We start from the raw sequence: 23,596 nt of genomic DNA, 5'->3' as shown, positions 1-23,596 counted from the left end.
ATGCTGGTAGTGTGGCTCAGTCCAAGCCCAGAAACCTCAGAACCAGGGAAGCCAGTAGTATATGAAAGGAGAATTATTAGGGGTATTATCTTATGTGATTATGAAGGCTGAAGAGTCCCATGATAGGCTTTTTGCAAACTGGATGCTGGTAGTGTGGCTCAGTCCAAGCCCAGAAACCTCAGAACCAGGGAAGCCAGTAATATGATTGTCTGGGAGCCTGAAAACAGGGAAACCAATGGTGTGATTCTCAGTGCTAGGCCAAAGGCCTGAGAATCAGAAGTGCCACTGGTGTAAGTCCTGGAACCCAAAGGCTGAAGAGTCTTGAGTTTGAATGTCCACATATGGGAGAGAAGAGTGTATCCCAGCTCCACTGGATAAAGAGGTTTGCCTTTTCTTCTATTTTTATTCTCTCCAGGTCCCCAGTGGATCGGATGATGCCTGCCCATATTGAGGATGGATCCTTTCCATCCAGTCCACTCAGGCCCACATGCTAATCTCTTGTGGAAACCCCCTCATAGACACACCTCCAAAAATTGCTTAATCAGGTTTCCAGGCATTCATTAAGTTGACACCTTTCTGGCTAGAACAGATTATACCACCTTTGACTCAACATCAGGGTACTTTTCACAGCTGCAATATTACAGTTGTTTGCAGAAATTTTATATCTGTGACTGCCTTCCATACTAGATTGTCAGTTCTATGAGGGCAGGGACCATGTTTATTTTGCTCATTATTATATCTCCAACTCCTCGCAGAATATCAGAATGTAGTGAGTCCTCAAGAATAATTTTTTTCACTCTCACCACTGGGGACCCTGGCAGTCCTCACAGGCCCTAAGCCCAGCTGAGGGAGCTGCCTGGAGTCCACACAGTTGTACTACCCCAGAGGAGCCAACACTGTGCCCACCGTCTGTGGCCCTTGCTGCTATTGTGCCATCTTGGAACTGGAACTGCTGCTGGAGGGTGTCTTACCCTGGGAGTGGATGACATCCTTTCATCCTGGAGAGTAAGCTGCCATTAAACTGAATTCCCCAAGCTGAGCTGAGAGCAGCTGTTAAACATTACATCTGTAATATGCATTTTCCACGAACTTTTTGAAGACCCCTCATATGCTTGCTTGAATTCCTGATGACCCTCTAGTTAAGAACAATATATTAGGAAAAGAGTTAATTGAGCTAATTTAGATTTACAGTGAAATTTTCCCAGTGCACAAACATGTGTTTGCATAATTATACTCAGTGAATTTATACTTAGTCTGCTTTCTTTACTTAACATTTTTTCACATACATCCAGAGACTAATGCCTCATGATCAGGCGCTTATCTTTCACCTATCACTCTCATCTGGTTCAAACTTGAATCCCTGCCAACAGTCATTTTTCTCTTCATTCCAGGAGCCACTCTGTGTTTAGTGTGGACTTACTAAGTAAAAAACCTAATGGAGTTTCTCTTAAACGTTACCAGTGGTTTTCAATGCCAAAATGATTAAATTAAAGGTCTTTCACACCCTGATCTCGATGGTAAACACTTCTGCAGCTTCATCTTCTTGTCCTTTCATCATTCCAGCCTATTCCTCACCTGTGAAAGAACGACGCTTCCACTTTGTAAAACTACTGCTTATGGTTCAAAAAGGCACCATATTTTTTCATGATTCTTAGCCACATGCCTGGCAAATGTTAGTGATTAATAAGAGTAACTATTGTGATTTTTGTGAATACATTTTTATATTGAGTTATTTTCACATAAAATTTTAAGTTTTCTTGTTTTGGGAGGTTTACTTCTCCCAGTGGCCTAGAAGCAGCAGTTCTTGTCTCCATGTATTTTTCATCACTAAGTTATTTTTCTAATCATTAAGAACTTTCTAAGTCAAAATTCCTTCAAAATCTAGAATTCTACACGATCTTCCTGGCCTCTAAAGCTAACAAAATATTTTTTCTCACTATTTGTAAGATCTCAAGTTTAGTTGTAAAGTAGAGAAAGCCAGTACTAATTTTTACCAGAATTAGTACTCCAGATATCTCAAAAGTAACTTAGTCTTCTATTATAGGGAGTCACATCCAAAATAAAAATATCTGGTGGTATTAACATTTTGTAACATTTATGTAAGAAAAGCATGCATTCAGATTTTAGAGATATGTGTTGACCAAGGTTATTCTTTTTTTTAGTAAGAGTAATTATAACAAACTCTCCTATTGACTTACATTTCTAAAATTGCATCATATTGTATATTAAATGAAGTGTTTCACTTAGGAAAATCAGTAGCAATAGTGTTAAGGCATATGTGGGAAGAGCACATTTGTGAAGAAAAGCAAAGACAGTGCACTATTTTGAAGAGGATACTTAGTTTAAGTTAAAAAACAAAAAATAGAAACCTGAACACATATGTAGTTTAAATTTGTTTACATTTTATTATGCTTTAAACACACTGATCTTTATATAGTTGACTCTAAAAGTATCTTATCAGAGTGAACTTTATGTCAGGAATTTTTTTTTTTTAAGTAATCTTATTAGTCAAATATTTATTGAGGCAAGAAAATGGGAAAATATAAGCATCAGACAAAGAGGAGGTTAAAGAGAATTATAACAATAATGAGTAGTATATGAAACATCACTGCTTGGGTAGAAATAACTTAAGTACAAAAATCCAGTTAAATGCCTGAAATAGATGATTGTTATAACCTGAAAGAAGTTGATATTTAAGTGTTTTTCAAGCCATATTTTTAATAATTTTAGTTCTTCAAGTACAGAGCTTTTTCAGTGTCTTTCCTTAACTGTTCTGTGTCTTTCTATTTAAAAGAAAACTTGGTATGTTATGTCTTCCTGATTTTTTTTTTTTTTGGTCCTTTGTATTACGTTCCAATTTGTTTTAAGCTATATTTTTTAACTTTCAGATTTGTACTTGGGGCATCCTTAAAAACCAGTAATAGGGTCATTTGTGACAACCTAACATTGTGAGTCTGTCTTGGTATTTAATATATGTTTTTCTGAAGGATTTAACAAATGAATTATATATTTTCTAGGTGTGTCACGAGGTCCCAGCCCTGTCAGCCTTGGAAATCAGGACACCTTACCTGTGGCAGTTGCCCTTACAGAATCTGTTAATGCCTACTTTAAAGGAGCAGATCCCACTAAGTTAGTTTATTTAAGAGAGAGAGAGAGAGAGAGAGAGAGAGAGAGAGAGAGAGAGAGAGAGAGAGAGAGTGTGTGTGTGTGTGTGTGTGTGTGTGTGTGTGTGTTTTGCAGGGGGGCTTGGTGGTAAATTTTAAGTTATATGTTGATTGTATATAGGTTAGGGTTTTCTATTTGTTTATTTACCTGGTTTTTGCTATCTAATATAGTCATTTAAGGATTGTCTTTCAATTTAAAGAATCAGCAGTAGTGATAGCTTTCTCCAAGTTTATTTATACTCTTACCCAGTCTTTATGACCAATATGACACATGTGTTGTTTGGCATATTTATGAAGCAGATGGCAGCTGATGTGGATGGGGATGGATCTCTGAATCTTGGCCTAATTTGTGTCTGTTGTGAAACTATTATGTTTCCAAGAGAGACCTATAATTCGTGTTTAGTATAAGATTCTTGCAGAATTGGTTTAATCCTTTTCTTTTAAGAGAATTATATTTGTGTGAATGACCACCCCTGCTGTTGGTGCATAAAAGTACTCATTCAACATACACTCATTCATCAAATATTTGAGTGCCTGCTGTGGGTAAGACTCTGTTATAAGTGCTGAGAATACTTTAATAAACAAAACAGAGTTCTCTCCTGAGCTTGCATTACAGTGAGGAAAAACCAATTATAAAAGAAACAGATAGCTGTGTACATTGGGTATTGATACAGGCTGTGAAGAAAAATAAACCAGGATAAGAGGATAGAGCATAACAAAAGAAGTCTACTATTTTAGATAGAATGATCAGGGAAAACCTTTTTAAAGTTACATTAAGCACATATTTGAAAGACATGGAGGAGCAAGCTATGCAGATATCTGATGGAAGAACATTTCAGGACAAGAGAGCCAGTGAGTGTAAGGGACTGCAGTAAAAGCATGCTTGGCATAGTCAAGAAATAGCAAGAAGAACCACGTCACTGGAGTAAACAAGGGGGAGAGTAGTCGAAGATGAATTCAGAGAGGTACCACGATCAGGTTGGGCATTGTAGGCCATGATAAAGAGTTGGAAATTTATTTTGAGTGTGGTGAAAACCCAGTGGAGACTTTAGAGCAGAGGAGTGATGAGGTTACTTCTGTTTCTGACAAAGAACACTCTGGCTGCTCTATGGAGGATAAAGTGGAGGGAGCCAGAATGGATGCAGAGCGAGAAGTTAGAGGATTAACTTCAGAAGTCCAGATGAGAGATGATGGTGGCTTATATGAGGATATTAGCAGAGGAGGTGGTGAGTAGTAATGAGATTCTGAATATATTTTGAAAACAGAGTTGTCAAGATTTGCTGAGGGAGTAGAATGCTAAGTTTGAAGTACTTGTTAATACATCTTGGTGGAAATGTTGAGTTGATAGATGGATATGTAATTCTGAGTTCAGGGAATAAATGTAGGCTAGAGATAAAATATTTGGTAGTCATTACTTTGTATATACTACTTAAAAACAGGGACCTTAAGGAGTAGATAGAAAAGAGATCCTAGGAATAAGTCTTGGTCCCCTTCAGTATTGAAAAAACAGGGAGATAAGAATGATCCAGCAAAGCAGCAAGAGAGGCGAGGAGAGAACCAAGAGAACAGTGTTCAGAAACTAAGTGAATAAATCATTTCATGAAGGAAGTTGTGATGCTGTATCTGATACTGCTGACAGGTCAAGAAAAATTGACCATTGACAATACGGAGGGCATTGGTGATCTTCACAAGAGCAATTTTAGTATTGTGGTGGAGATGAAAGCCTGCTTGGAGGGAGTTTCAGGAGCAGGAGGTAATGCAAATATAGACAACTGTATTTGGAAAGAAGAAATATTGACAACTCTTTAAGGATGTTTTGCTCTAGTGGAAGCAGAGAAATAGAATGTTAGCAGGAGTGAGATGGTAGAATCAGAGGGGGGTTTTATTTATCATAGTTTGTGTGTGTGTGTGTGTGTGTGTTTTAAGATGATTATATATTTCAGCATGTCTGTGTGCTGATGGGAAAGACCCAGTATTTATGGAAAAAATTAGACCTGTAGAAAAGAGAGGGAACAATTGCATGAGTGCTTCAGTATGTTAAAAGACATGAGCTCCAGTGCAGAATTGGTGGGATTGGCCTTAGGTGCGGAAACTGATCATCTGTTGAAACAGAAGAGAAGGCAGAAGATATGGTTAGAGAATTAGGTCAATTGGAAGTTTAATAGTGAGAGTATGAGCAAGTTCTTTTCTGATTCTATTTCTTCAGTAAAATTAAAAGGAAAGTCATCAGCTGAGAGTTGGGGAAGGGAATATGAAAAGAACAGAAGAGTGAATAGACTCAGGGATGTGATAGGAATATCAGGTAACAGTAAGGGGACCCAGTTGAGAGTTATGACTGTGGTTATGTGTTTTTCTCTAGTCACATTCCCCTATACAGATGTGAGTGGGGAACTGGATTTTTAGCTAAGACTGTTGTTTGCCAAGCAAAGTACAGTCCAGTGAAAGAAGGACAAAGAAGAGTTTATGCAAAGGAGAATGTATAATGATGGACCAGGAAATCCAAAGATAGGAAGAACGGAGGATGTGAAGGAGTAAAGTTTAGTGGAAAAGGTAGTAGGAGCAATGGATTGTGGAGATTTTGATGAGGTTGGAGAATTGTCGTGGATGCAGTATTAGACAAAATGAGTTAGAAAAATACAAAGTGCCAAGTAGATGAGTGGGGAGTCTGAAATTGAGATTATGGAAAGGCTAGGGCATGGCTCAGATAGGCTGAAAAACAGCATCGTTGGAGGTAAGAGCCTGAAAAACTAGATGAGCAGGGTGTTGAAAGGACCACCTATGTGGATATTGAAATCACTGAAAATTCAGATATGAGTAGTGCTGCAGAGACAGACCGACAGTTTGAGCAGGAGCTCAGATTTTCAGGAAATGAAAGGGAGTGTTGAAGATGACTTGAAAGGGATGGGGTAGTAAGTAATATGGTCTGATGCATGAGTTTCAAAGGAAGAAGGAATAGAGGGTTGGAAGAGGCAACAAGGAGCAAGGGGGACATCTACTACCACCATCAAGCCCACTGCTTTCGGGTTTGAGAGGGGAAAATAGCTGCAACTAGGGATAATGTTACCAGGGAAGTAATGTCCTTACAGGTCAGCCAGGAGATGATTACCACAAAAAAGTGAAGGAACATTATCAGTGTGCTTGTGTTTGTGTTGGAGTTTAATTCCAGGAAAAGACGATACTAGATGAGTATGTCATTTCACATAGACTCATTTTTTTATAATTAAATTGAAAAAATAATTTATGGTTATGATAAAGTATATATGAGGGTACTTCAAAAAGTTTGTGGAAAAATAGAATTAAAAGTTCATGAGAAGGGCCGGTCCATGGCTCACTCGGGAGAGTGCGGTGCTGATAACACCAAGGCCATGGGTTTGGTTCCTATATAAGGATGGCTGGTTCACTCACTGGCTGCATGGTGCTGACAACACCAAGCCAAGGGTTAAGATCCCCTTACGGTCGTCTTTTAAAAAAATAAATAAATAAAAGTTCACGAGAAAATAGAATTGAAAGATAATGTGAATCTTTCCATGAACTTTTTGAAGACCCCTTATGTGTGTGTATGCCTTTTTAAACCAAATATGCTTTAATTCTATTTTAATTCTGTTAAAATTTTAAAAAATAGAATTAAAATAGAATTATTAGAATTAAAATGGAATTAAATTTTTCCATGAACTTTTTGAAGTACCCTCATATGTACACATATATGTATACATATCAAATGAATGCATGCACATGTGTGTATACACAGTTGGCCCTCTGTATCTGTGGGTTCCACATCCATGGATTCAGCCAATCGTGGATGGAAAATATTTTTAAAAAAACAATAAAAAATAATACAAGTAAAAAGCAATACAGTATAAAACTACACAGCGTTTACATTGTATTAGGTATTATAAGTAATCTAGAGATGATTTAAAATATATAGGAGGATGTGCATGGGTTATATGCAAATACTATGCCATTTTATATAAGGAACTTGTGTATGGAACCAACCCCCACAGATAACAGGGACAGCTATATAACACACACACACACACACACACACACACACGGTCCTCAAAAAGTTCATGAGAAAACAGAATTAATAGATAATTTGAATCTTATGGATTTTTTGAAGACCCTCTTGTGTGTGTGTATGTGTATGCATGCCTTTTTAAACCAAACATGCTTTAAATGTAGATTAAAACATTTTATTTAAACATGTTTCCAAATCTCCAATTTCAGGTGTATTGTGAGGATAACTGGTGACATGACAATATCATTTCCAAGTGGAATTATTAAAGTCTTCACTAGCAATCCATCTCCAGCTGTGCTGTGCTTCAGGATAAAAAATATCAGCAGACTAGAGCAAATTCTTCCAAATGCACAACTTGTGTTCAGGTTTGTATACTTTTGTTTTGAAGGTTGAAATTTCTTTTTAAGAAATTTTTTTGTTTTTCTTTGAAACAATAATATTCAACTCAAAGACAGTACCAAAGTTATATGTTATCATTAAACAGCTTTCTGTTGTCTTTTTATTTTGTTTTTGGTTGTGGTGATAGTTATTTTTAAAGCCTTTTCTCTTTGTCCATTTTCTCATCTCTCAGGCAAGCTTCTGCTATGTTTCATTCTTTATCCTGTAATCTTAGTTTTCCCTCATCCTACCTTTTTGTTCATTTCTTCTAGTCTTTCTCAGGTCCCCAGATTACTAAACAGAGACAATGGATAAAGATAAGTCAAATAAAATAACAAAAATATTTTTTATATATATAGTGATCCATCACAGTGTGATTCCAACACAAAAGATTTTTGGATGAACATGCAAGCAGTTACTCTCTACCTCAAGAAGCTATCAGAGCAAAATCCAGCTGCTTCTTATTATAATGTAGATGTATTAAAGTATCAGGTGAGTGTCATCTTATTGTAAAAATCCCAAGTTAAAATATTAACAAATGGAAACTAACAAATCATTAAATCAATAAATGTCATAGCCAAATGAGGTGCATTCCAGGAATGCAAAGATGTTTCAAAATTAGAAAATCTGTTAATAAGCCAGTGGAGATTTTGACCAGTTTGATAAAATTTCCCATCTATTCTTGACTAAAATACTGTAAATATAACTACATGAATTTGTCTTTAAGTTGAAAAGACCAGCAGCATCAGTCTTAATAATGAAACATCTATAGCAATCAATTAAAGTCAGGAATGGCAAAGACACTCATTATTCCTGATAGTATACAAGATTTTTCTGGATGTGTTAGCCAGTACAGTTAGACTAGAGAATAAAATAAACAGTAATACATGTTGAAAAAAAGGAAGCAAAATTATTATTACTTGGAAGTGATATATTCCTAGAAAATTCAAGAGAATAAATTGAAAAACCATTTGATATAGGGGAATTTAGTAAGGTAGTCTGTTTAAAAGTTAACTACTATGTCTCCCCTTATTACCAGTTTGGCTTTCGGCTGTTTCAATTACCTGAGGTATGACATAATAGAATATTTTGAGAGAGAGAGACCACATTCATATAGCTTTTATTACAGTATATTGTTATAACTGTTCTATTTTATTATTAGTTATTCTTGCTGATCTCTTACTGTGCCTAATTTACAAATGACATAATAGAATATTTTGAGAGAGAGAGACCACATTCATATAGCTTTTATTACAGTATATTATTATAACTGTTCTATTTTATTATTAGTTATTCTTGCTGATCTCTTACTGTGCCTAATTTACAAAGTAAACTTTATTATAGGAATGCATGTATAAGAAAATGATGGTATATATAGGGTTTGGTACTATCTGTGGTTTTAGGCATCCACTGGGAGTCTTGGAACATATGCCCCGCACATAAGGGTGGGTGACCGTACAAAAATTAATAACTTTCAAATCAATTAGTTAGAAAAATTAATGGAGAAAAATATTCATAATAAAAAAACAGGGAGAAACAGAATACAATCTCTATTTATTGAATATAGTTAAAAAGGTATACTTTATTAATTTTTAAAAAGGCTCATATTGTAAAAAGTTTATCTGTTTCTAAGTTAACAATAAATTTAGCATAATCCTGATCAGAAACCCAGTAGTGGTCTGTTTGTGTTTGAAGACTTGATAATCATTTTCAAGTTTTCTTGAAAAGAAAATGAAAATGAAAGCTTGAAGAATAAAGCTTGGAAGAATAAACCAAGAAATGTTTTAAACAGTAAAGTAGAGTAACATTTTAGCTTTAATGAGAAAACCTATTGGAAGATGACGGTATTTAAAATAATTTAGAACTGCAACAGCAATAGAGGGCCAGATGAATGGAACAGATTAGAGTATCCAGAAAGAGGTCTAAGAATAAATGGAAAATTGTTTAGATGACAAAGTAGCATTTCAAGGCAATGTGTAAAGACGAATTTTTCAATGAATTGTGCTGGGGCAGCAAGCTAGACATTTGAGAGAAAATTAAGCTGACCCCTGTCTCGTACTTTTAACCAAAATAAAATCCTTATGTATCAAAGGTTAAATGGTGATAGGTGAAACCATAAAGGTACTAAAATAATCATGGGTGAATATATGTGTATCTACGTGTGTGTGTGTGTGCATACCATATATTTATTATATATTTTAATCTTGAAGTGTGGAAGACCTTTCTAAGTACAATATAAAACCCCGAAGCCTTATAAGAAGACAGTGAGATATTTGACACAAAAAGGTGTACGTATGTGTAAAATATTTGGTTAAAGCAAACAAACCCATAAACAGAATCAATATTTAATCTGAGGGAAAAGTATTTGCAGCACATAAGATAGACAAAAGGACTTACCCCAAAGAACCCTTATAAATTAGTAAGTATATGGAGAATAACTCAATAACTTATGGAAAGATGCTCCATGTCAGTAGTAATCAGAGCAGTGAATATTAAGACAACAGTGAGGTTTCAGTTTTAGCCCATCAGACTCACAAAAATGAAAGACTGATCTATTCAGTATTAAGAGGGATGTGACCACTTATTAATATGAGTACAAATTAATAGAACCTCTAAGAAGGCAATTCTTAGATTAGATTGTTAGATTGCTGAATAGATGTAGTTTCTAATCCAATAATTCCACTTCCGGAAATCTATTCTGCAGAAATCACACAAATGGGCAAAGATAAGGTACAAAGGATATTCACTGCAACATTGTTTGGAAACCACCAAAGTACACATCAGCAGAGAAATAGATTGTTTAAATGAATTATTACAACCATTAAAAAGAATGAGATGGATCCCTGTTTGCACATGCCTAAAAACTCTGCAAAGATATGTAGCGTGATATTAACAGTGGGGAATAAGAATGCTAAGGGATAAATTTCCAATTTTATATATTTCTGTATTGTTTGAATTTTTAATAGGGTAATTATATTAAAATGACGTATGTTTCTAGAAAATAAATACTTAAAGAGTAAAAAAGCGCTGCCACAAGTTGGTTTAAAGTTTATTACAAGTATTCATTTATTCATTCATTCAACAGATATTTATCATTCAGTGCTTGCTAATTGTTGGGAAGTAGGTTAAGGAGATGGTAAACATAATAAATATTATTGTATGTCAGAAAATAAGTGGTATGGAGAAAAGAAAAAGTATAGAGTAAGGTAAGGAAGATTGAAAATGCAATTTTCAGTGTAAATTTAAACAGGGTGATCAGGGTAGGTCTTCTTGAAAAGGAGCCATTTGAGCAAGGAGCTGAAGAATTAGAAGGAATTGTACCATTTACTATGGGTCATGTGATTCAAGTTAAAACATTTGAAGTTGGTAATATTCTAATTCCAGGCTTGTGGAACTGCATGGTGACCTATCCTTTTCTCTCAGTTTTAAATCCAGATTTTTATAATTCATAAGAATCTTAGAATTCTATGATGAGTGTTGAGAGTTTCTTAAACTTTATACACATAAATAAGAATCATCTGATAACATGCTGATTTCTGGGCCCTGTTCCTAAGTTATTGATTCAGATTTTCTGCAGTTGGAGGCAGGGGAATGTGCATTGTAAATAAGCATCAAGGTAATGATGCTTATAAGCACCAGGTCCACACATTGAGAATGACCCTCACTCCTTTGAGATGAGTCTGCTTTACTCTGCCTAGCAACAGGTAGTTCCCTCATTAGATATTTTTGATTCTGTGAACTCTTATGTTCAGGTATCCATGACTAGTTTACTTTTCAGGCCAACAACAATTGTTTGTTTGTTTTTTCTCTTAAAGGTATCATCAAACGGCATTCAGTCTACTCCTCTGAATCTTGCAACATACTGGAAATGTAGTGCTAACACCACAGATCTTAGAGTGGATTATAAGTACAATCCAGAAGCTATGGTGGCACCTAGTGTGCTTTCTAATATACAGGTGGTAGTACCAGTGGATGGAGGAGTCACAAACATGCAGTCCCTTCCCCCTGCAATGTGGTAAGTTAAATATATTTCTGAACTCCTGCTGAATTTCTGTTGCAATCCCCAAAATTTAGGACCCAAATTCAGAAAGTTATCTTATAAATTTGAAAAGTTTTATTGCGTTTTCCCATAGAAACCATGCTGTAAAAGATGCTGTTCATGGGCCGGCCCGGTGGCGCACTTCTACAGTGTGCCGTTTGGGAGCGCGGCGGCGCTCCTGCCGAGGGTTCGGATCCCACATACAGACCAGTTCCCGCTCACTGGCTGAGCGAGGTGCGGGCGCAGCACCGAAGGTTGCGATCCCGTTGCCGGTCCCGGTCCAGTACGGGCGCGACACTGAGGGTTGCGATCCGTTGCCGGACACGAAAAAAGACAAAAAAAAAAAAGATGCTGTTCATTTTACTGGTCAATCCACAATAGCCTCAATCCAAAATCTAATTTTGCTGAAAGTACCACCCAAATTTGAATGATTCCATACTAAGTTTACTCTTAGACAAATTGCTTAACCACTCTACATTTTTTTTTTAATTAAAAAAATCAGGATAAAAATTATTTTACCGAGTTAAATATAGCATCTGGCATTTATATAGGATCACCTGTCTGATTAGTGTTCGATGGTATTAATTACTCCCGTCTCTTAACCACCTCTCTTGTCCTCTCTATTAATATATATAGACTTTAACCACTGTTTATATATGCTTCATCATTTAGTAACAGTGTGTCATCCTTGACTAATGAAGGTATTGGGCCACCTATACACATTCAGTTTTCTTTCTCTGACAATAGAAATGAGAAGAATTATGTAACTTGGTAATCTTCCATTAATTGAGAAAGATACAGCATTACATTTATTTATTCTACACCTATAAACACATTTTCACCAGCTAATACTTTTAAAAATAAACTTAGAACAATAATTGTTATAGTGGAAATATTTAAAATGCATTTATTTATTGAGTGCCCATTCATACATAAGGTACTATATGGGACACAATCTGAAGATATTTGTTCTTATTACAGGAATGCAGAACAAATGAAAGCCTTTTGGAAATTGTCTGGTATTTCAGAAAAATCAGAAAATGGAGGTAAGTGTGTGCATTTTCTTTGTTTATAATGTGATGTCACCGAAAATGGATTTTTTAAAAGTTGTGTTTATGTAAGTTTCCTTCTGGAATTTTATGCCTTCAGTTACAGAACTGACCACTAGGTGGAAGTTAATACCTTAAATAAGAGTGGACCAGCTGAGATTCAGAACACATTTTTTTCCCCATCTAGATTGAATATGCTTTATCTGTAAGAAAAAGAACTTGTTTTGTAATAACTTTATAAATATTACATTAATTTTTCTTATCTACATGCTAATATTAAAATACCGGGAGCGGGAGGGGAGATAGGGAGAGATTGGGTGGGGAACATGGGGAACAATTGCAATTTGAGGTGGTGGGCATGCTGACAGTATTGATCTGATCATCACATCTTGGCTACAGGTGCTAATGGTCAGCCCTGTGCTCCATGAATATGTATAATCAATAAAAATAAAATTAAAAAAAAAAACCTAATAAAGTAAACTTAAAGAAATATCTATCCCAGGTAGGTAACCTGATAACTAGTTGAAACTGACTTAACACATCGTTTAGTTCATTCTGTTAATGTGGTCCTCCCCCCACCCCCCTCAGAAATCATGTAGAAGCTTCTAGGCTTTAAAAATCCCCCTTGCCTACTTATCTTCCTAAGAGAAGCTTTCCTGGTCACTTTCCTCTCTTAAAGCTAACCGTCAATAGCCTTCAATTCTGTAATGATTTTTTTTAACAGGAAGCAAGTTAATTGCCTCCTCCCACTAAGTCTGTATCTGTTTGTGTTCACAACACCAAGAAAAAATCTCTGCTAGCTGATCACTCCTAGTGTCTCCTCTAACTCAGTTTATAATTAGGATATAATCCCCAGGACAGTCAAGTCTTTAACATTAGATATTCTGATTTTCTCTTAATCAAAAGAGAATTCTGTCCACTTTTGAATGACTAATAAGCCTCCAATAACTTCTCCTATGGAGTAAGTTTTGGGGCTTTTCAGATTTTGCTCAGTCTCTTTTTTTTTTTTGAACACTTTGAGCATAATGTGATTAAAATATAAAACATATCAGTTGTTTTTCTTATAGGTATTTCTGTATTAAGGACCATGAACATAACTGTGTTGTCTGTTTGTTTATACCTGCCATGCAGAATCAGACTTTTACTAGAGAGCTACACAATTGGTAAAATAACTAAGCTAATCTGAAGTTCCTTTTTTGCTGTCCAGTACTTAAAGATTGCCTATTTTCAGGTGGTCAGCTGCACTGACTTTTACCTAGCTATCTGGCTTTTGGGGAGCCAAGCTGAAATTCCTAGTTTAAACTGGAAGTAAATCAGAAATCCTACTTGCACTGAAGGCTTACAACCAGTCAGCAAGGAAGAAAGGATGTCCTTTTCCCCTATTTAATAACACTATACTATTGTAAATACTCACCAAGAAAGGAATTCAAAAATAAGTCACTAATTTTCTAACCAGATATTTTAAGTTTCCCTCTGCTATTCAGGTATCAAAAGTGTTTATATGAGGAATTGGAAAGATCTTACAAATGTGGTTCTGATGTGGTTAGTCAAGCTGTTGAAAAGAAGTATCCAAATTAAAATACTGTGAGGTAGAAATCTGTTTTCTATTTTTGGCTGTATACCCAGAAGAGAGACAAGAAATAATTCTAAAGTTTAACTATTGCCAGGGTGGCTGCTCTTTGCCTATGGGGGAAGTTTCACAGAACTGAATTGCTTATCAAGAGTTGTAAAAGTTTAAAGAAGGCTTGGCTAATTGTTAAGAATTAGGTAGCAGTTCATCCCCACTGCTGACCTGTGCTACCAGTCACAATAGTATAGGATGAATCAGTATTGTGACATCTTGTTCCTCGTTTCTCTCTGTGGTATTAAACTTCTGTGCAGGGGATCACAGACTTTCACTCTTGTTATCTAGCAATTTTGTCCACTTGCCCGAATCAGAAACCTGGGAACCCTCCTAGACTCCTCTTCCTTTCCCACCTCTTGATTCCAACTCCTACATATCTTTCAAATGCATTCCCTTCTTTTCTTTCCCATAGCCCTAGTTTAGATCCCCCTTTCCTCTTACCTAGAGTCCTAAACTATTTTATTGACTTGTAGTTGGTCTCCCTACCTTGCCTTTTGGTTCTCTATCCCCTTCTATGACACTAATCTGAAATATTGTTGTTTTCCTTATCTTTGATGATTGATTCCCTATGGTTATGTCACAAGTTTCTTACTATGGCTTGGTCCCTGCTACCACTGTAGTCAGTCTCCTCTGCTGCTGTCTTTTACTGTATCCTGTTCTCCAGCTATTCTGGTCTAGATGCAGTTCCCTTAAATGCATCATACTCTCTTAGGTCTCCTGTCTCTGTACGTGTAGTTACTTCTGCCAAAAATACACACTATCATCACCACCACTGCCATTTACAACCTCCAGCAGAGATATGTGCTTTTGTGACTATAGCTCCTGAGAACTTCTTTACAGCATTTATTACATTCATCATAATTATTGGCTTACTGTTTCTACCATGCTGTTAGACTTGGTATGTTGAGTAAATGGTTATATCAAAAAGCGCTTCAGAAATATGTATTTGGCATTATGTTAGACCAATAAAATTTTTAAAAGAAATGTGAATAAAAAATAGTAATGTTGATACATTTCTTCCCACTGGTAGCTGCCTTTCCTTCTTTACCTCTCCCACCCCCATGATCTGGTACTCAACAATCATTTCTTTTTACTTTATCTTGTCTATATTCCTCCTAGAGTTTCCCTCCTAGAGCTGCCCTCAGTTACTTCCTTCTTCTCTTTTGACTCACTTCAACATGCATAATAGCATGGGAGTCTTGATAGTAAAAATCTCTAAAGATTAGTATTAAGTCAAAGAGAAGCACAGAGTAAGATTATTAGCGAAAATTCATATTCACTGAATAAAATCTGATTTGGAAACAAGACAATGATTTGTTTACTGTACACATCTCATGAATTTAACACAGGACTGATGTAGTTTAGCTTATTTGATTTTATTTGGCATGAAATGCATTTTACTCTGTGTAAGTTATTTATTCTTTTCTTTGTAGGTTCTGGGTCCCTTAGAGCAAAATTTGATCTTTCAGAAGGACCCAGTAAACCCGCAACACTTGCAGTGCAATTCCTCAGTGAGGGAAATACCCTCTCAGGAGTAGATATCGAACTTGTAGGCACTGGCTATAGGCTTTCCTTAGTAAAGAAGCGATTTGCCACCGGTAAGTTGGGAGATTTCAGACTTTTTAATGTATGTGGGAAACATTTGTATTCTAACAGTTAGTTACTAAACAACTGTCAAGCAGTTTATAATCTAAAGGCATGGAAATTTTTTCTTTAACCTTTGGTGTGGGCTGCCAGGTAGACACACCTGGGTGAGAGAGTATCCATGTTCAGTATAGCTGAATACCTGTGATCTGATTCTGATGTATTATAAACAGCAGATGGGAACTAGATTCTATATCTGTAACCACAATGAAAAAGGTCCTTCTTTGAGTGCACTTGAAGTTGTAATTGCAAAGGTCTGCTTGGTGTTTTTCAGGACGATACCTGGCGGATTGTTGATGGACCTGGGAGAGTGGTTGGCTCGAAGGAGTAGTACAGACCTACCATTCTGCATCATCTGTTCTTTCCAAACACTCTTCTAACTTGTAAGATGTCTTTCAAACTTAGGCATATTTGAGAGCTGACTACAAAAATTAAATCACACTTTTAAAGTGAGTCATTGAAAGAAATAGCACTGAAATGATTTTCTACGCTGTAAATGATCAACTGCAATATTCAGGAAGCACATTTATTCAGATTCTCAGTAAAAATGAAGTTTTCAGAGGCTGAAAATTTAAGTTATCTTCAGTGTCTATGTTGAAAAAAGGGGTTATTAATATCAGGCCTAAAATTTCAGGAGAGCAAGCACAAAATAATTTAGCTTTCCATAAATTTTTAGAGTCAGAGATAGCTTTGAAAGGTCATAAGTTTGATATTTAATGGATATGAGCAGAACATGAATTCTAAGGTTTGGATAATGTTAACTCAGAACACTCAATCAGATTGAGTAATATAGTAATTGACTAATTGAGCCATATAGTAATCAGACCAGAATCCAAGTTGTATGCAGAAAATCTGTAATTTGAAATATATTAATAAAGTGTAAATGGTGTTTTATGTGATATTTTTAAATTCTCAAGTGCAATGTGTTTTAAAATAAGCTTGCAAAAGACAGCAGAGAAATTTACTTCTGCACTTAGTTAACTTTATAGAAGTTGTGATTGTTTTGGTGAATTAATGCTGTAGATTTAATTTATTTTTATATGGATTGCGTAATATGTGCCTTTTAAAACAATAACAAAACCAGAAATGTGCCTATCCAGTTTGTGTTTATTAATGTGCCTCACTTTTTTTTTTTTTTTATCACAGTCTATCTAGATCTATTCAGAACCTTCCAGTGGACAAACATTTTTACAGGATATTTGCAATTTTTGTAAATATGAGGGTATTTCAAAAAGTTCATGGAAAAATAGAATTAAAGATAATATAAATCTTTCCATGAACTTTTTGAAGGACCCCTTTGGCCTGAAACTGGGAAAGGAATTCAGAATAACTAAAGGATAATTTATATGTAAGAAACTCTGGCTCACTTCTTTAGTGATACACTGTAGCCACTAGAAAGAGAAATAAACCTAATGACTTATGTTTACAGGGGAAGAAATTACCCTCAGACATTTGATATTAACCTCATCAAAAGTATGTGAATTTTAAAACATAAATTCTGAAATACTATCATGGTAAATTGGTAACTGATATTTTAACTCTCAGTTTAGCATTTCCCTTGATTCTGTTCATCATAGAAAATTTACACATTTATCTACCGATTGTGTTGTGAACATGAATTTTGTGAGGAATACGTTTTTTAAAAGATTAATTTTGGCAACAGAGGGAGAAGGACTGCCATTTATTTTCATTTCTACAATTGGAAAAATTACCAATTTGTATGTATGTTTTTATTCTTATTTGATTTTTACCTGGTAAAATTAGGGAAATTATTTGAAATGATTGGGTTAAGTATTATTTCTTAAAACAAACTACTAAGACTAAATAGTAAAAAACCTAACTTTGTAGCAAATCCTGATTAATTGAAGAAATGAAATACTTTGGACAAAGTTTCATAATTTACAGATGGGAATTTTATTTATAATGATAAATACCATTGTCCTTTATTTTACATAGTAGAAGTGATAAATTGTGTTATATATGATAATTTATATATAAAAACCACTAATTATTCTGTTAAGCTTTACAGAAAATAAAACTCCTGTTACTAGACATTTATATAACATCTTGCTATACTAAATACACCAGAAAATCTACTCTTTAGCAATATATAACACAGTATGTGCTTTTTAATACATTCAGTGTTAGCCCAATTCTAAATTTAGATTTGACTAAAGCAACACATAAGACTAATTTGCTAAAATGTTAATCTTGACTAAATAGCCAAATTAGAATTTCTATCTCTTATTATTGTGCTTTTTAAAATGCCAATTACAGGCCCTTATTAGAATTTTAACTGTAATCTGCTTTGCAATCAAACTGCTTTTATTGGGCAGTTAATATTTTACTATTGAAATTCAGACACTATTCTACTCACCATGTTTGTTTTTAATCAAGTATTACCTAAAAGTGTACAAATTAGTGAAATGGTTAAACTTCTACACTTTCTTAATTACCACAGTCTTCATACCAAGTGTTGATACATAAATTTGTATTGGGTACAGGTTACAATTTTGAAGCCATATGAGTTTATATTGATTTGTTTTTCATTTAAAAATCCACTAATGGTGTAAAAAAGACCAGTACATTTTCAATGGGAAATGTATGTAGCAAGCTGGTTCTTGCTTATGTATAGTGATAAACATTGTAGCTGCCTCTTTAACCAAGAATTTATAAACACAGAACTCTAACGAATGTGAGTTTTTAAGGATTGTTATTTACTACTTTGGGTTGTAATTAGAACAATGCACATCTATCTTCCAAAATTTTGTAAATATTTTTGATTTTTTTCATAAAGTGTAAATTTTACATAAAAGTTGTGCCCTTAATAAACATGTAATATATAATTTACCAGATGGTTTATGTGTCTTTGTACTCCTGTTGATAGTAATAGCTATGTCATAGATGTTAGGACATAGCAAGCTGACCAAGGAATGAGCAATTGATTTTAAACTTTGTACCACCATTTGAGCAGGCATACAGATTGAACTGTTAGTTTTCATTGGTCATATAGAAAACTTTATTTGTAGTATATCCCCAAAATGTCAAAATTATTTAACAAGGGATCATTTTTAAATATATTTCTAAATATATTTAAATTGATGTTAAGTTTTAGCAAAGACTTTCCTCCTGACCAGTTGTTCAGGAACACAGTCTTATACAATTTAAAAATCACAGTGTTCCAAAGAGGTAGTCAACATCAAGCCTCCCAAAAAACAATGGATTTAGAAAGGAACAAAAGAAGGAAATAAGAAAATAATTGAAGAATTCATTCTAAATATTGAAAATTTCATCAAATCTATAATCATAAAATCATAGAAAGGAACAGTTTAGTTAATCTAGGTCAGGGCTGGGGAACCTGTGGAAAAACCAGATAGCACTCTTATAATCAGCAACATAAACCAGTCATTTTTTCCTTCATTATTTTCTCCTCCCACTCCCACTATACTAGACTAAATGCTGCTAGCTGCTGTAATAAACCACCCCATGATTTAGAGGTTTGACACAATACTCTTATTACTCACATTACAGTCCTAAGCAGGTTCGAGGAGGAGCTCTGCCCCATACAGTGATTCAGAGACCCAGGCTTCTTTTATTTTGTGATTCTGCTCAAAATCTCCGTTTGGCCAGCAGATAGGGAAAGAGCAAAGATTACATGGGAGTTTTTTAATGTGCCAGGCCCAGAATTGGCATCATCACTTCTGTCCGTATTCCATGAACCAAGACTTCATCTTGTGGCTCAAGGAAAGATGGGAAATGTAGTTTGTTTGTGTGGCCAGGAGGAAAAGAAAACAGGGTTTTGATAAACAGTAGTCCTCTGCCACATACTGCACCCCTTCTCGGTTAGTACTAACGTTTTTTTCCATGATCTCTTGCTGTATGTAGATATTTTACCCCTATTTTTAAATGTATGATCACTCAGAAACCATTGCTTGCCTTTAGCATGCAGTGTTTTATCTGTCAGTAATGTTTTTAACTTCAAGTAACAGGAAATACTAAGAATTACTTAAATAGAAAAATTTTTTTTCATATCACAAAGTATGCAAGTTATCTGTTGTTGGCATTGGTTAGAACAAGTAATTTTCCTGGCCTTTTCCTTATGATTGCAGTATGGCAGTTCCAGACTACATGTTTGCTGGGAAAAGGAGCAGTTCCAGTATATCTGTTCTTTTTGTTAGGAGAGTAAAAGCTTTTTCAGAAGCACATTTCTGCTTACATTCTATTAGAATTATGTAAGAGGCAGAGAAAACAAGTAGCCTTTATAATGAAAGTGGGAAAAGAAGATGAGTTAGGTAGGAAGGTGAGCGGGCCAACAGTCAGCCACAGAATTTCTGACTGGTACAGGTATGTTTCCTTATAGAATATTGCCAATCAAATCTTTGCACCCATCCCAATCAACTTTTTAATTTACTTTTTTAACAGTTTGAACTCAACAATGAGCAGAATGAACTTGAAAATAAGTATTCTACTTTTTTTTCCCTTAGGAATAATAAATTGGTGTAAACTTCCTAGAGAACAATTTGAATCCAAAGCCTTTTCTTCACCCCAAATCTATGTATCATTTAAGCTAATAATTCATCACTTTTGGGAATTTGTCCTAAGAAAATAGTGAGACAAGTAAGCAAAGATATGTATACAAACATGTTTATTGCAACATTGTTTTTGGTATGACAAAATTGAGAGGATTGGCTAAATGACTGAATAACTCCCAGATACTGAAATACTATGTAGCTATTAAAAATAGTCATGAAGTTCTATAATTGATCATCTATAATATGAATATCAATCTATAATAGTTGATATTGAAATATTGCCACAATATTGTTAAAAGGTAATATGCTAGTTTTATTTTTTAAAGTGCATACATCTAGAGCAAAAATCTTTACAAAAACATTCATTAATCTTTTATGATCTCTGGGTAGTGGGATTTTTATTTTTTACAAAACGGTGTTGTCCAAATTGCATTTTATTTTTTATAGTGAGTATTACATTTACAATAAAAACTTTCTAGTTTGAAAAATAATTCTAGAAATAGTGTGCATTGAACTTTATGTTGACATAAATGTTGTACAAAGAGCTCTTTGTGTAAGAGCCTTCCTATTTTTTTATTTTTATTTTAAAAAAATTATCCATCCTGTACACTGAAAGGCCTTCCTATTTTGACCCTTCCCTTAGCCTTCTACTTGGTCCTACCAATATAGCCAGGTTTTTTGTTTGTTTTGTTTTGTTAATGTATGGAAGTAGACTCCTGCCCTACTTTTTTTTGGGGGGGGAGGTGGTCTTAAAGCTAAATGCTATGATTTATTTTGCCTAAGTGAATACAGGATCAATTCTTTATTCTGGGAATACATAGGTTTTTTGTTTGTTTTGTTTTGTTAATGTATGGAAGTAGACTCCTGCCCTACTTTTTTTGGGGGGGGGAGGTGGTCTTAAAGCTAAATGCTATGATTTATTTTGCCTAAGTAAATACAGGATCAATTCTTTATTCTGGGAATACTTTTTACCCAAATTTTACTCTCTTAGGAAAAGTATGATCCAGAGAAGGGACAGAGGATAGCTTTTGGCAAAATTTAGAGCCTTTTAAAGTTCAGAACAATGTTATTTCTCATCTCGGTGAATAACGACTGATTTGCATAGTTGAAATTCCCAAAAGACTGACCTGAAGAGTGATGAGCCTGCAGTAAAGATTAGGTTATTTGGTTTTCCTCCTTCTATTAATGAAATAATTCCATTAGGGAGAAAACTGAGCAAATTTCAAGAGTTTTCAGAAAGTGCGAAAGGCATACTTTGAAATCATCTTCATGCTAATTTGCATGGCTCACTTAAACACATTTCAGAGTAACTAGAGTACCCAAACTGTGGTTGCTGCTTCAGGTAGGTTGCCTTTAAGCTTCTTGGTGGTTGACAATCACAATCAGAATCTTGCCAGTGCACAATTACAGTTACTTGCTTTACTTCCTCGTGATCCCAATTAATGGCACCCACAGTATTTAGTGCCCTGGTGTCTTTGACCCCAGCCAGTTTGGGAAGTTAGGCAGAATTCTTTCAAGGTGCCAGCTCATTAGGACTGAAGTCAATGAGCAGTTCAAAACTTCACATTTCACACCTCTACAAAGTAACTATGATCAGTAATAGCCTCTTTCCAGCCCAGTTTTTTAGGAATTAGGGGGCTTGGAAGTCAAACATAGAAGTGCAGCTTCTTTTCTTTAAGAGGGCATTACAAATTGAATTCATACCTAAGAACAGATTTTTTTTTTCTCCTGAAAGAAAACAAGCCATTGTATGAAATATGTTAAACATAGAGGATTGCTAATAGCTACTGAAAAAATAGGAGTTTGGCTCATACGAGAAAGGGAGATAAGACATAATACCTATGTGCTTCCTGAAATCTTTGGGCAAAAAAATGTGTGAATTTTTATCTATAAATATTTTCAAGTTCAGTAATTAACCAGAAGTAATACTGTAGCCTGTCAGACATTCCAAAGCATGCATATTTTATATGGCTTCAACAAATAACCCAGATATTATCTACTTTGCTATAAAAGTCCTGGAAATGTCAACTTGTTTGTTTTTTCATGTGAATAACTGCAAAACCTCTACATCACCTGGAATTGCTTAGAGCAGTCAAGGAAAAATACCTAGATATCTCTTACATCATCAGTGTCTCTGAGGTGAGCTTTCCAAAAGAAACCCTAGAGAATTATCTGTTTTCCCTGATGAGACATTAAACTGCCCTTCAGCAAGTGAGATTGACTCCCACAGATAAATTCTATCTCTTAAGCACCAAAGTGTTGTGGGTGATAGGCATTACAGCAGTGCCCTGTGAAGCATTTTAACTGAAAATACTTATGTCAGACTTATGCAAGCAAGCTCTTTGCCTTCACAGCTCCATAGGCTTTTATAATCCTCTGTTAATTTGCAACTTTAAACCCACCACTTATTGTTATCCCTTTCAGTTGCAAGAAATGCCACTTCCTTGTCCAAGAGCTAAGGTGACATGAACACTGTGCTGTTTGGCTATGCCCTTGTGGTTCTAGAAATGCGACCTTGTTAACAATCACCTGAAAGCACAGGTCTCTTTAAGTCATGGGGTTTGTGCATGTAGTCCACTGTAAGGCTGAATGGCATCTTTTAAATGTGAGATAACTACTTAGCAAAGTGGCTATTTCCTGAAGAAACATGGCAGCCGTCACCCCTGGTCATCCTAACTGTGGTTGAGAGTTAGGAAATGGTCAGCTCTGAGGGGTGGGCCTGTTGTTGGGTCATTCCCAATTTGGATATGTGAATATCTCAGCTTGCCTTCTATGTTTAGTGCTAAATGTAAAATTGGTTTTAAAGTGCTAAATTGTATAGACAAATCTTTTTTGAATCTCCTGTCCTATCTAGGAAGTGTTTCCAGGGGCAATGCTAGGAAGTAGCCTTGCAGGTTAGCAGAGGCATGACTAGCCCAGGCATGACCTAATGTCCAGCTACTGTACCTCTAAGAAATTACCTGATGCGGAACATACCTCATATAAACTTAAATTCTCTTTTACTGTGGCTATACCTATATTTAATTCATTTATGGCTTGTATTTTGTGAAAGTTGATGAAATCACTTTCTGTTGGACCCCCCTCCACCACCAAAAAAAAAAAAAAAAAAAAAAAGGGGCCAGGAAAGGAACAAAGGAAAGGGGATTCATGC

General features: G+C 35.2%; 1 protein-coding gene across 1 annotated transcript in view; it reads left to right on the top strand.

The window, feature by feature from the left end:
* Positions 1–18,763, top strand: part of FCHO2 (FCH domain only 2) — a 121,001-nt gene extending 102,238 nt beyond the window's left edge. The window contains exons 20-26 of the mRNA XM_008573324.1: positions 3,018–3,129; positions 7,389–7,544; positions 7,917–8,049; positions 11,373–11,572; positions 12,578–12,642; positions 15,703–15,867; positions 16,188–18,763. Coding sequence (XP_008571546.1) covers positions 3,018–3,129; positions 7,389–7,544; positions 7,917–8,049; positions 11,373–11,572; positions 12,578–12,642; positions 15,703–15,867; positions 16,188–16,210 — 854 coding nt within the window. The 3' untranslated portion in view covers positions 16,211–18,763. The remainder of the gene's footprint in view (positions 1–3,017; positions 3,130–7,388; positions 7,545–7,916; positions 8,050–11,372; positions 11,573–12,577; positions 12,643–15,702; positions 15,868–16,187) is intronic.
* The last annotated feature ends 4,833 nt before the right edge of the window (positions 18,764–23,596 follow it).

Source organism: Galeopterus variegatus, unplaced genomic scaffold (assembly GCF_000696425.1).
Source record: "Galeopterus variegatus unplaced genomic scaffold, G_variegatus-3.0.2 Scaffold902, whole genome shotgun sequence".
NCBI classification, from domain to species: Eukaryota; Metazoa; Chordata; class Mammalia; order Dermoptera; family Cynocephalidae; genus Galeopterus; species Galeopterus variegatus.
Note: the sequence above shows the minus strand (reverse complement) of the source record. Positions and strands in the feature narration are given on the sequence as shown.